Raw genomic sequence first — 14,740 nt, 5'->3', positions numbered from 1 at the left:
AAACACCACAATTTTCTTACATTTTTTTTTCATACCAAATTTTATAAAGACTTCATCTATTTATAAGCATACTAATTTACTTATCAAGAATCATTTTTCTCTTAGAATTTTCATGCAAGTTTTCTTATCCATCAAATAATATTTAGTCAATCTCAAACAAATCAGTTATAAAATTTGACTCATTATTCTCAACAATCTCCATCTTGACTCAAATTTTTTTAAATCATCGATTTTCATGCTAGATATACTTGGCTCCAACTGTAATGGAAGTCCCGTAATAATCTTCTCTTATCTCTTCACACTTTACGTAAATCGATCTTTAAAATACAAACTCAAACTCTTTCCTTAAATCAAGTTCTTCTAAACTTGACTCTTTCTATATTTCAAACATACGCTCTAATATCACTTATTAAACTAAAAAAACCCAAACCAATCAAACAATCAAACCAACAGAAGTATAATTAAACGACCAATAAACCATACAAGATATAATAATTTAACATGATTTGATTTAACTAACCTACGTTTACGAATTAAAAAAAATCACTAGTTATAAAAAATTACAAATAAATACTAAATCAAACATTAATAATTAATACTCATAGACCCTCACAATCTTTTCTAATCCTATAGAATATTCTTAACTTAAAAAACACATATTTATGTGTACCCATACATTATACCTATGTGAACCATCTCATTCTCCTTTAGTCCATTCCAACATACACTCTCGTAAAGACGTTAACCTCTTGTAGTTTCATAGAGTGTCTACTCATTAAAATCCCATAACTCTTTTATATTTTTTTTTCTCATATCAAACTCTATAAAAACTTTACTTATTTATAGACATACTAATTTACCTATAAAAAATCTCTTTTGCATTAGAATTCTTCTCATGAAAGTTTTTTTATTCACAAGTAATGTCTAATTAATTTTAAACAAATTTCTTATGAGATACGAATCATTACTCCCCAACAGCATAAATGATTACTGATCATAGTGAATCTATGGTGAACTTAAAACCTATAATTTGATTGCAACCACAGCTTCATCATTATCCTTCGCTTTTAGGTTTCTAGATATCTGAACTTGGTTGGTCCCAAGTAATGGTCAAAAGCAAGACCTATTCGTATGTTGCAAAATTGCAAGCTAGTGCACATTGATGATCTGAGCTCTATGATGATTGACACCAAAGGAAACTTGAGATAGAACTGAAATTCAGTTGGTGGCATCAACTCAATTAAATATGAGACTTCACCATCTAGCATTTTTCTTTTCTCTGCTCAAGCTCATTAGAAGTTCTCACTGCCAAATGTAATAACTTCTCTGCTTCTGTGCCTCAGATTCTCTTTCTTGGTGGTAAACAAAAGCTGAACCAATCATAGCTCTTCCAATCCTTCTGTTTCTTTGAGTTCTTTTACTCAAAACTTTTTTTTCTTTCCTTCTCTACAGGTTGAGACATAGGTGCTCGATGAATCCATCCTAGAGACAGTAGTGCTGTAAGGAACTGTATCAAAATTCCTGCAAGCAAGCTTAAGCAATCATTTTATATTAAGAAAAGTAGCCAACCCAATTCCCCAAAATCCACTGACAATTGACAATGTTGATGCTAAGAAAGAAGTAAGAATCATTTTACATCAAGAAAAGCAGCCAACTCAATGCCCTAAAATCCACTAACCCAAAATCCACTAACAATTGACAATGTTGATGCTAAGAAAGAAGTAAGAATCATTTTATATCAAGAAAAGCAGCCAACCCAATTCTCCAAAATCCACTAACAATTGACGATAGGCACAATGTTGATGCTAAGAAAGAAGTAAGAGATCAGATTTTTTGCAGACTGAGAAAGGAAAAACCTTAAATTGAGCAAGAGTTTCTTCTAAACCAGAAAAACAAAAGGCAAACACTTCATTGGGAATTCCCATACCTAGATTTGTTTGTCTTACTACAAGGAAGTCAAGAAAAAGGGAAGATGCGTACAAAACATGTACAGCACCAATCAATTTCCTCATGCCAATTTGTTTCCAACAAAGGTCTTAGAGCAGAGTCAAGGAAAGAAGCATCAAATGGCATATTACTCATGACATTCCAATAACTGAAGGACCAAGATGTAGACATTGAGTTTGATAACAAAAGATTGAGCCTGACAGAATAGGAACCATGGAAGTAGAAGCTATAATCCTAGTTAGCTAAAGGTTGCCAGGTTGGAATATGCTTCCCTCACTGATGTCAATCATATAGCTGTTTTCTAATTTAAATAAACATTTAATTACTTATACTCAAGTTGTACAAAAAACAATTAATATATATATATATATATATATATATATATATAGGGAGAGGGATAGACTTTAAAACAAAAATTTATGTGAGAAGTATAAGAAATTTAAAAAAAGGGATCAAATTTCAGAATAATTTTATTATTTGAGATTTATTTTTAAAATGAATAATTTAAGAAAACAAATTTCAACTCATATGCTAGAATCATTCTTAATAGTGTGAAGCATAATTATGTATTATTATTTTTTTAGTTAAATCCCTATTAGATAATAATTATAGTGTTAAAGAGCGAAAAAAATAATAAATAAAATTAATTAAGAAAAATATAAGCTACCAAAAATAAATATGATTATTTTTTGAAAAAATCAAATTCAATTAAAAATTAAAATTAATTAAAAGATACTTGAGCTATTAAAAATAAATGTAATTAATTTGGTTATAATCAAATTAAGTAAGAATTAAAATTAATTGAGAGAGAAATTTAAATTATTAAAGACTATCTATATGTCAAAAAATTATGTTATTTACATAAGATAGTTATCTCTTTTACTAAAAACTTTAACTATTATATATTTATCTAATATTAAAAATAAATATTATTAATTTAAATCAAAATCAAATTAAATTAAGAATTAAAATTAATTGAAAGAAATTTAATCTATTAAAGTAAATGTAATTAATTTAGTTAAAATCAAATCAATTAAGAATTAAAATTAATTAAGAGATAATTTTAAGCTATTAAATATAAATACAATTAATTTCATCAAAACCAAATCAAATTGAAAATATTAAATAATGGATACAATCAATTATTTAAGGTTATCCACATGTCAAAAATTTAGACTATTCACATATGACATTATTTTTTTGTCAAAAGTTTTTACTTTTATATATTTATATAAGATACAAGATAAGAAAAAAATAAAGGGTCAAATAATAATTTTAATAAAAAAAAAAGTACTAGACTTGCCATGCCTTATAAAATTTAAAATACCATAAGATAACATGACATAAAAACGATAAAAAAAATACAAAGATAATACTATTAAAATTTTGGTTAATTGTTGAAATATAGTATGTGGTTAATATCGAAATGAAAGTAGTCTTAAGATCTAAAACGTGACACTTAATTATCTTTTGATTTGTTATATTATTTTTTTTACTCAAATCTATTTCTTTTTAATTTTTTTAATTTTTTTAATTGAATTCATATTCTCTCTCTAAACCCAAACAAATCCACAAATAATAACTTTCAAATCATCAAAACCATCATGCCACTATCACCATTACAAGTTCACATCACCACCAAACTTAATTGAATTCAAATTCTTTCGTTAAATATTCATACTCTCTCTCTCTTTCTAAAAACTCATTATCTTTCTTTAAAAATTCATACTCTATTTTAACCACCTATAACCATTATTCAATTGCTCAACACCTAAACTACACAAAAATCAATAACACATATCTCTACCAAGCCTCCACATCCAACACCTAATCACCATCATTGTCCAACCAAAACACAGACCCAATTTCCAAACCCCACCCAGCCATGAAATCACATTCATCCAATAACCAAAGCTTAAAATTGCCTAGCAACCAAAGTAAACATATTCTGTTTAGGCAAACAACCTCATAGGCAGACAAAATTAAAAATTTAAAATCCTATTTGGTTGAAAACTAAGAAGATTAAACCATTTTTAGAAATAGCTTTTGGGGAGACATTAAAATTGGTGGACGATTGATGGTGATGATTGATGATGGCTGACAGCGGTTGCAACGATAAAGGTATGCCGAGTTCTGAAAAAGCATTGAATGAGTTAGGGATGAAGTCCCTTGATAATATGAACTTGTAATGGTGGTAATGGTGTAGAGATTTTGGCTATTTGAAAGTTGTTGTTTGTTGATTGGTTTGAGTTTAGAGAGAAAATTGATTTGATTATAGAGAGACAGTATTAATTTAGATGAAGAAGAAGGAAAAAAAAAAAAAAAAAACGGAAAAAATAATGGTTTAAAAACAAATCATAGGATAATTCAGTATCATATTTTAAATCTCAAAGGCTACTTTATTTCGACTTTAATTATAGAATATATTTATGAAGTTAACCCTTAAAATTTTAATAAAAACTATATAAATTTAATAAAAACAAAAAATATATTATATTTTTGTACCGATATGAATTATAATATACAATTTTCTTATAAAATACGAATAAATATGCAAAATATTCTACACTTCACGAATATGCAAATTGCCAAGTATGGCTACGCCCATAATCTTGAAGTCATAAATTGGAAGTTGGATCCTTATAAATATGAAGAGAGCAGCCGTTGAACTTAACTGAAGGAAAGAGGTTAACTTCAATCATTCAAGCAACAGTTTTCGAAGCAAATTTCACCTATAAATCTTTTTATTATAATTCTTATAATTAATCAATCATAATAAAAAAATATGTAAAAATCAATCATTTATAATTATAAACTCTATAAAAGTTTTAATAGATCTCACACAAATTTAAATTGTGATTGATATATTATAAGAATTCATGATTAGTAATTTGTTCTTAATTTGTGTATGTATCAATCAATCAATCAATCATAATTCTTATGAATGTTCTTAATATACTCCTCAATACTCAAGTATTAACTTGAATATTTTGAGTTCAGTTCAGTAAATTCTAGAAGTAACCTTCTGTAAAATGAGAGTTTCCATTTTCTTAATTTTGAATATTCATTACTTTTCAACCTCACAAAAATTTTGAATTATGGAACTTTTTAATAAAGATATTAGTACTTCTTCAACATGATTGAATTCATGTAAGCAACAACAGAATTTGCCAAATATTTCTTTACAATTGGACATGTACATCTAGAACAAAGATTTTGGGTTGCCCAGCATTACAAGGGACATGAACAGCAAGGCACCAAGACTAAAGTACACCACCATGGACAGTAGAATGATGTCTCCTTGAATATTTTTTTTCTTTGGAACAATGGTGAAATAATATCACAGAAATTATTTAGTTTAGGATCCTTACCAGGCAAAGCACAACTGTTAGCTGCTCCATTAAGTGCCAAACCATTTGTCAACCATGGATTTGGAAATCAGGGTCTAAGGTCAAAATTGGATTCCAGAAGGGAGTAAACTTCTTTCAGGGAACACATCTTGAAATCTGGTGTTAGATCCAGGTCGGCAAAATCTTGAGAGCCATACATCCCATTTTCATCAAGCAAGCATGTCAATGCTCCTGCTTGTTTCCCACAAGCTACCTGCAAATACATTAATTATAAATGTTCAGAGTAAATTTGGCAGTCATAGCTTAAAATGATAAATATTACAAGTTGTGCATCCGTGTGCCTCATCACCATATTGCATGTGACCTAACCACAACAAAAATGTAACAAAAGCCAAAGCTAAATGGTAGCCCTGAAGATGATAAGGAGCTACATCATCATTTTTTGTTCTTCATTTATTATTGTTGCTTTGGAAGAACCACTCACGTCGTCTTTAAGATTATCACCAACCATCATGACCTCATTTGGTTGAACTCCCCAAGTCGAACAGATATGCAGCAGAGGAGCAGGGTCTGGTTTACAAGGACAAAACTCCCGACTGAGTGCTGGAGAAAACATCATCTGAAACAACGCATGTTAGAAAGATTTCGACCTCCCAATTCAACAAAATGTCCAGAATAGTTCAATTTCACACTTCTAATAGCTTACTCCAAACCGTTGATGAAACATATCAACTGATTCTTTGACATTGCGAGTGATTAGTCCCCTTCTGAAAGAAATGGAAGCTTTGATTAGCATCTAAACATACCATGAAAAAAGTTTAGTCAACAAAACACACCCAGAAATATTTAGAATTTCATGTAATTGAATTGAAAGCAAGAGCAGTTGAAAGATCCAAATTTCAAAGAACTGTTAGGAGTAAACAATTAGCATGCCGATGTCATTCAGCTGATACATTAAATTAGTCAACAAAGCAAAATTAAACCTAACAAAAATAAGTATAATATAGCTATAGTAACTAGACATATAAATAAACTAAAGGTCAAGCTGCCACATGGGAGATATATGGGAAACTCAGTGATTTAGTGTGAACCAATAACCTATTACGTCTGGAGCCATCTGTATATATGAAAAACATATAAGTATTAGGAGGAAAAAGCTAAGGCATGATGGAACTTGACCTTATTTTCTTTCCATCAAGAAAACCACAAAGTTCTGCTGCACCTGCACCGTTATCAACCAAATATTACGACTTAAATTGAATACCATGTAAAATGGCAAAGATATGAATTCAATTAGCTGAAAGAGAGACAACTGTCGTGGCTAAATTTTGAACCAACCAATCCCCATCTCAACTCAAAAAGGAGACTCCCAACAAGAATAAGGTAAATCCAAAACAAACAATGAAAAGAAATCAAAGGAAACACCAAGCCCAAGATTGGCATTACAGGTACACCAATATACTCCCCATCGTTTGCTACCATAGAACTATTGGGAACACATGGAATACATCCAAAATTTCCCAAAAACAAAGCATAGAAATAGCTAGCTAATGTAATCTTAAATCCGGTCCAGTGAAAAAAATTTGCATGAACAGTATAACAACTCACCAACTGAAGAATTCATCAGCAAATTTTAAAATAAACCTCAGAAAAGACCTACATTTTCCCAATAAAAATGGACAAATTGCCATGAATAAAACCACAAAAAACAGAAACCACTCAGCGATTCCCTCTTCAAAAGGGTATCTTTACATTTTAATCCTATCACTTGAAACTAAAACTTGATTGTCTCAGGTTCGAAAGTTGAAATAAAAATCATATAATAATTATAAAAAGCACTATGCTTTGAAACCCCAAATCTATCCTTTTCCCGCTAACATTGTCCTCTCACTTTCCCAGCAACCAGAAACTAACCAGACATGATTTGGAGGCGATCAAGGCCCTGTATTTCGAAATCAGTAACAATCTGATAAGCTTTTCGCTGCTTATCAGGACTCCAATTCTCAATGTGGTGCAAAATATCAATCCCATACGGGTTTTCAGCTTTGACCCTCTCGTACTCATCGTCTCCGAGGACAGCCTTGTGCATTGCGGCGAAGTCAATGACGGAGGCGATCAGGGTGCCGTCCAAGTCGAAAACAACACCGCGGAGACGGGATTTGGCGGGGAGAGTGGACATGGAAAAGAGATGGAAGAGAGCGGATTTGGCCAACAAACGGAGGAAGGATTTGAAGAGAAGAAATGAGAGAATTGAGAATCGGTGTGAGATCTTTATTGGCATTTATAGCGTTGGCGGGGTTTTTGGATTTTGATAATGAGCAGGTGAGTCATGAAAGAGTGGTCCAGTTTTATTTGAAAAAAAAAAGTGAAAATTTCATAAAAGTATAATTTAAAATAAATTTTTATTAATTGATATTGTAATCAGAAATAATTAATAAAAAATAATATAAAATAAAATTATATTTATAATTTTAATATTCAGTGAATAATTAATTTATAATATACATATATTGAAATCATAAAGTTATTTTTAAAATTTTTTATTAATTTTTCATATAAATGTAAAATAAGTTTTATTAATTATTTTTCATCATGATATCAAGTAATAATTTTTTTTGTGGACCACATTATTTTGTAATTTTTACTTAAAACAAAGCCAAAAAGTTATAAAAAATGATAAAAATATAATGAAACGGCACAGCATAAAGCATAATTAATCTTTGGCTTAGTTTTCCATGAGAAATCTTTTTTTTCTGTTCTTTTCCTTTGTGTGAACTTAGCATTGGCCTTGGAGCTGAACGCATGTAGGGGTTTATGGGGTTTTAGTTTGTGGAGCTTGTTATATATTTAGTTCTATCATTATTGTTTTCAATGAATTCGACTTAAATTGTGTAGCTAAATTGTGTGCTAAGGTTTACAGTTGGAGGGTTTAAGCTTGTTCCTAGTTCATAACTCTTGTTGTTTATAATGAACGCATGTTTTCTTTCCATTGAAGAGATTGACAAAGCTGATTATGGTTTAGACGAACCTGGAGCTAAGAAGAACATATTTAATAAAACATTGAAACCAAAGAATCAAAAGCTTAATGAAGTCACTGAGGGCTCTGGTGTAGATGTTGAAGCTGAACCTGCAGAGGGAATGGCAGCGGAGAGGATTGTAAAGGCCAGAAAAGTTTATCACTTCCATATGTTAAACATGTCAACAATGATGGGTTTCTGTTGATTTCTGGGTTAATATTCAATGCTGCCATTGTTGATTTGACAAATGCATCGATTTAATCAAAGAACCTTGAGGAATCTTTTATTAAGTTCTTTTCTTTTCTTTTGCTAGCTTGCTCCTTGAACTCTTTTACTCACAAACATAGGTTCACTTACCAATTTAATTATTTTGCAGCATGATATTTAAAGCTTAAATTTTTATATTTTGAACTTGCAAGCATGAATGAATTGTTTGCTATGCATTTTAAAATGCTGACTGAATTTAATAGTACATTACTCAAACCTTTTTTCCTTCCTTGGCTTTTCAATTTTTTGTTTTTACTAAAATGTATCTTGGGTAAACCTTGAAATATTTGATCCTTCATTTTCAGGACTGTATCTTCTGCTTGCCTTTTCATTTCTGTACCTACCCTTTTTTTTCTTTTAAAATGAATTGTCACTTGCTATAAAATATAGTTTTATGACGGCAAGCCTTGGTGCAGTGGTAAGGTTGCTTCTTTGTGATCGGAAGGTCACGGGTTTAAGTCTTGAAAACAGTCTCTCTGCAAAAATGCATAGGGAAAGCACTTTTATAACATATGGTATTATCATTTAAGACAAAATGATATATGACTCTTTTTTTTTTTTCACAAGAGAATGAATTTGTGGCTATTGCCTTTGTTAATTGCCATTTTAGTCAGACATCCTTGCGCTTTCTTATAAGTAAAGTTGAAAGATGCAACTTTCTAAATTAGAGTAATATGTCTACATTTATGGGATAATAACGTCGTCTTCGTCTAGTGGAATAATGCTTTATCTTGAATTCTACAGATGCAGGGAAGAAGATAAAGATGCCTATCTGTATTATATTTTGAGTATTCATGGAGAAGGGAGAACAATTGTTTTCTTTACATCAATTGCAGCTTTGCATTATAATTCTTCCATCTTGCGCATCCTTGGCATCAGTGTTTCAACACTTGATGCTCATATGCAGCAGCGAGCTCGCTTGAAGGTTTGTTTTCCCTTGCTTTGTTTATAATGATTATGCAGTTCTTTGTACATAGCCTGGTCTGAAGATTTGTTGTGCTGTTGCATGCCCAAGCCATTATCAAGATTTTGCTTTTTCTAGGCCTTTTACAATTGCACATCTGAGTCTGTGATGAGAAACCTGTCTCCTTCTCTATACAGTTTCTTCCAGTTTTATTGGTCATAATTGATACTATACCCAAATTTTGTTGCCTTCTTTTTTTGCTTGAAAGTAACCTGCATCTGGTTCTCTTTTTGATGCAGGCCATTGACCGTTTTCGTGCAAATGAAAATGGCATACTTGTTGCCACTGATGTTGCAGCAAGGGGCCTTGATATTCCTGGTGTTCGAACTGTTGTCCACTATCAACTTCCTCATTCAGCAGAAGTAGGTCAAGATTGGATGCCTATTTGATAAAATTCTTCTAGTCTTTGTAACTGAATTTTTATTATTGTTGTTTGGTTTTAGGTTTATGTTCATAGAAGTGGAAGAACTGCTAGAGCCTCTTCTGATGGGTGTAGCATTGCTCAAAGTTTGCCTGTCTGTGCAAATCATTTGCTAAGGTAATGTTTTTGAAGGAAAATTTCCCAATTCTTCTTTAAACCTTCCCCATCTTATTATGATATCATAGTATGAACTATTTTAATTGTACTTGTTAAATTTTAAAATTGGATGAATAATTTTCAATTGGTAGAATTTTTAAAATAGTATTCTCTTAAATATTTGTCATTTAACTTATCCCAATGAATCTAAGTAAGCATTTTTTACAAATTAAATCATTCAATTAAAAAATTTTAAATTAAAAATCAAATATTTTATACCGTCAAGGCTCTAATTAGAATAAAATAAAAGTTTATAGGCTTAATTTCATGTAATAAAAGATTGAGGGCTTATTTGCATTTTAGAGTAAACTTTCAGGGCTTATTTGGGTACTACACCTTTTTTTCTTTCTTTTTCTTTTTCTTTTTCATATCCTATTCCTTGTTTTAGTTCTATTTAAGTTGGAATTTTTCCCATTTTATTTTACTTTTTTTGTGGTCATTCTCAAACTTATTTTGTTTTCCTGTAGGAAAGGGTGAACGAAAGCTGGTTGGAACAGGGTGCTGAGTCTTTAGAATTAGTGGTGGGGAATTATGACAGGAGGAAAGGGTGAACAATTTGAAGCAAAAGAAAGCCAGCTTCATTCAATTAAAGAAGTTACAGCAGGTTTTAACTTGCTATGAATGAATAATTATTGTACTAAACCTTTGAACTGTTACAGCTAGAGCACTTGGATAATCGATAAATGATATTTCTGTGGGATCCGTTCCATGAAATGAGCTTTACATTGCAGGATCTCAATTTATTGCTTTCAAGACCGTCGCGTCCAAAAACATTTTCACATCGCTATCTAGCTGCAGTGTGTTTTGGCAGTTTTCTTTGACATTGTCATCAGTTTCCTTTGCCAATGGACTAGTTTTCCTGGTCTTGATTTCCTATACACACTTTAGTTGTTGGTTACTAATTGAAAGTTTCAATAAAAACATCATGGCAGAATACAATTTCGCAGTGCCTTTTCTCCTAAAATTATGCTTCAATCAGACAACTTATCATTTTTAACATCATCTGTTAATATTTTTTTTCCAGGCTGGTGTTACACATCTTGTACAACATCAATTTGAAGAATTGGATAAGCAAAATGTAGGTGGCAACTTGCTTTCAGGTGAAAGCAAGAGAAGGAAGATGGTGGTTATTGGTCAAGATTGTGTGGAACCACTCCAGGCACTTCGGAATGCTAGTCATGACGCAGTAAATTTAAAGTTTAACTTACTTTTATTTACAAAATTCTGTTCTTTCCCTGGAAACCTTCTCTTAACAGAGTGGATTTATATTAATGCTGATGTGCAAATCAAATGATTGAAATGGGAATCCTATCATATCTAGCCCCTGACATGTTTTCACATGTTTGAAACCATGATAGATGCAAAGATGCAATCCAGTAAATTCGTATGATAATGGATAAGCTACTGGCATGCCATTGTGCTCGATTCTGTATCAAGTTTATGATTGAGTAAATATAGCTGGCCTATATTCAGTCCAAGGATGAACAGCTCATCTTATGTACCCTTATTCCAATCCCCTTTTTTTTCTTTAATGGCAAGTTGAATTTGGCTCGATTCCAACATTCGAATTTTTTTTTTATTATGCAAAGATTTATCATATAGACAAGCTTTTTTTTTTTTTTTGTACAAAAGAGATTATAATCTAAAGATAAAAAAATAGATTTGAAATCTAAACTTGTTGAATGTCATCTTTTAAATGTGATTATCTGAACTAAAGCTCCGAGTTCATACAGATAAGAACTTTGAAATATTCTAATCTTGCTTCCATTAATATCATGATGCAAATTAATGATATGAAAATAGCACATCTTCAAGATTTAATTGGCTGCTTAAGTTTACTTGCTATTGTCATGTTAAGATCAATATGAACACGAAAACCATATTGTCCAGCTATGCAATCTGGGAGTTCGTTCAATTGGGACCCCCAGATTTGGAATCTATGTGGGATCCATTTGACATTCACTGCTTAATTTTTATTTAAACTTGAATTACTTTTAGCTGGAGATTCTGCATCATGAGCTCAATGTTGTAGATTTTTGTGAGAAGTTGGCTTTCAATTCGTTCTTAATTAGATTATGTCTTAAAGATAGGAATAGTTTAATTTTGTCCTAATTGAATCATTTTTACTTTCATAAAATAAAATTAAGCATGATGATTAACTATGATCATTTTTTTTATATTTTGGAGAGACTCGCACATAATTTACAAAGTATTATTCATTTTAACTCAAAGATCTCACAGTTTTATCTCATAAAAAATATCTTACAAGTATATAGTATTATATATTCATATTCTTCAAATATGCAAAAAAAAAATTCAAAACACTCTTATTTAATATTCTTACAAATAAAATTTTGTTATGGTATTTATATGATAATTATATATATATATATAATATATGATATGGTACAACATTCCTGGTTTGATTAAAGATTATTTATATGATAATTTGCTTCTGAGTTTGCATTAAGCAATAATTTGATGATTTAATTATCATTTGTTGGCATAAATTTCGTAGAAATTAGGAGACGTAGAAAATGAAATAGGGGCAATAAGAAAGTTTATCTACTCTTGTTTTGGTCTACGCAAAACATTATGTAGCCATTAATCAAAGCATTACCACAGATTATAAGATGAGGAATAAGCTAATACAAATACCCTTAAAATGGTAAGAAATCATAAATTTTGCTTTTCTTTTTCTTTTTTCTTGGTTTAGAGAAAATCTGATATAAGATCATTAAATATTATAAGTTATATCCTTGACAATTTATATATGTTTCGTATTAAATATGTATAAAATATAAAAATTATTATATTATAATTTATATCAATATGTTAAATATGAATTTTTTAATTAAATTCGTATATAATTGTTAATCAAAATTTTTAATTATTTCATTTTATATATATTTTATATTATTTATATGTTATGTCATTGTACTGTATCTAAAATTGTAAGCTTAGGTAATTAAATATTGATGCTAAAGTTGATATAAAATCTTAATGTTTGCATCATTCCTATAATACTATATTATCAAATTGAGAAAATATGCCATTAAAACTAATATCGTATAATGAAATGTTTCCAGCGAGTTTCCCTTTCATTGCACTGTGACGTTATGTCAAATAACATTTCAATTAGGGATGTAAATGATATATTAGTACTCACAAGTTATTCAGATTTGATTCGAAGAAAATTCGAATTCGATTCGATTATTATCGAGTCGAGCTTGAACTTGAGTAGCTCAACTTATCGATCGAGTCGAATTCGAGTATTCTTATATTCGGCTCGAGTAGCTCGCGAGTCTAATCGAACTTTTATATTTAAACATATTTTTATTATTTTAATTAATAAAATATTTCAAGTCCAAGTTCGAGTTCGAGCATGAATAATCGAATTGTTATCGAATATACGAATCAAACTTATTTTTACATATTAATCGAGCTTAATAGAGTAAGCTTGAGTAGCTCGAGTTCGTTCACGAATCGAGTTCGAACTTGAAAAATAAAACTCGATCAAGTTCGAACCGAATATCAAATCCCGAGTTATGAGTCGAGCTCGAGCTTCTCACTGTATCAACTTGACTCGACTCGATTATACCCCTAATCTCAATCAAATGATCCTACCACGATGAACCATAGTTTATAAGAGGAAATAAAGATTATTTCTTTTTCTAGACAATTTGGTGTTGAATTTAGCTTGTTAGAGTAAAGATTTGCCATCCCATCCTAATATTTAGATATAATAATTTATATCATCGTATCATTTAAAATATTATATTTATATCATATTTTATATCAAAATTATAGATCACAACTCGTAACGACATAAAAATATAAAATATTTTTTTTATTTTATTAAACATATTTATAATTTTTATTAAAATTTTAAATTATATTATTTTTATATCATTTATTTGTATCATTTTTATATTAATCATCCCATCGTATTTTAAATTTATAAATTCACTAATATCATAACCACTAGAGTTACTAGTGGTTCTAAATTTTTGTAGCATCTCTTTCAACACTTTTAATCAATCAAGCAAAACATGTGGGAAAGTTGCCCTTTTCTCTCTTTTCCATTTTTGTGTAATTTTCTTTATCTAAGGTATGTATTTTTGTTCTTTTATAATTCCAATTTTAAACATCCAACAAAATGGAAACAATTTTATGGACATAGTGAATATGACGAAAAATGATCTATTACACCTTCATTTATCTCAAAATTAAGTTGTTCAAATGGATTTTCAAAATCAAAATTAAGCTCTACAAATGAGTTTTTAAAATTAAAATGGACAATCTTACGAATGGTTTTTGGATTTTAATAAAATATTTTAATGTCATATCTGAATTTTAAAAATTTTTAATATGATACTTAAATTATAAATATATTAAATAATATGATCTTAAAAAATTATTTATTTTCTACACGTCGTATTTTGAAGTTAATCACTTAAGAATGAATATCATATTAATTAATAAACTTATAATTTAAATATTACATTAGATATTTTTAAAATTTAAATATTACACTAAATATTTTATTATAATTCAGAAATCATTACTAACAATATCCCAAATCAAAATTAAGTTCTACAAATGGATTTTTAAAATC

At 29.7% G+C, this 14,740-nt stretch overlaps 2 protein-coding genes across 2 annotated transcripts; one reads left to right on the top strand and one right to left on the bottom strand.

The window, feature by feature from the left end:
- Positions 1-5,113: 5,113 nt before the first annotated feature.
- LOC111279913 (haloacid dehalogenase-like hydrolase domain-containing protein At2g33255) lies at positions 5,114-7,608 on the bottom strand. Its single transcript, XM_022866979.2, has 5 exons — positions 7,212-7,608; positions 6,477-6,519; positions 6,004-6,064; positions 5,782-5,916; positions 5,114-5,550 (listed from the first exon to the last, which is right to left on the bottom strand). The coding sequence occupies exons 1-5, from the start codon at positions 7,576-7,578 to the stop codon at positions 5,386-5,388; spliced, it is 771 nt and encodes a 256-aa protein (XP_022722714.2). The 5' UTR covers positions 7,579-7,608; the 3' UTR covers positions 5,114-5,385.
- A 1,732-nt stretch (positions 7,609-9,340) lies between these two features.
- On the top strand, positions 9,341-11,134 carry LOC111279329 (DEAD-box ATP-dependent RNA helicase 13-like). The gene is made up of 3 exons (XM_089756625.1): positions 9,341-9,907; positions 9,989-10,083; positions 10,590-11,134. The coding sequence occupies exons 1-3, from the start codon at positions 9,779-9,781 to the stop codon at positions 10,597-10,599; spliced, it is 234 nt and encodes a 77-aa protein (XP_089612751.1). The 5' UTR covers positions 9,341-9,778; the 3' UTR covers positions 10,600-11,134.
- The last annotated feature ends 3,606 nt before the right edge of the window (positions 11,135-14,740 follow it).

The sequence above is a fragment of the Durio zibethinus genome, chromosome 27, assembly GCF_047325235.1.
Source record: "Durio zibethinus cultivar Kanyao isolate XHJ-2024 chromosome 27, ASM4732523v1, whole genome shotgun sequence".
NCBI lineage: Eukaryota > Viridiplantae > Streptophyta > Magnoliopsida > Malvales > Malvaceae > Durio > Durio zibethinus.
The sequence above is the reverse complement of the archived record's forward strand: the minus strand, read 5'-3'. Positions and strand labels throughout refer to the sequence as shown.

Coding starts and splice junctions, on each gene's coding strand:
- LOC111279913 (XM_022866979.2), bottom strand. CDS start 7,578: ATGCCAATAAAGATCTCACACCGATTCTCAATTCTCTCATTTCTTCTC. Junction 6,520..7,211: donor TCGCCTCCAAATCATGTCTG/GTTAGTTTCTGG, acceptor ATAACGGTGCAG/GTGCAGCAGAACTTTGTGGT. Junction 5,551..5,781: donor GTGATAATCTTAAAGACGAC/GTGAGTGGTTCT, acceptor ATGTATTTGCAG/GTAGCTTGTGGGAAACAAGC.
- LOC111279329 (XM_089756625.1), top strand. CDS start 9,779: ATGCAGGCCATTGACCGTTTTCGTGCAAATGAAAATGGCATACTTGTT. Junction 9,908..9,988: donor AACTTCCTCATTCAGCAGAA/GTAGGTCAAGAT, acceptor GTTTGGTTTTAG/GTTTATGTTCATAGAAGTGG.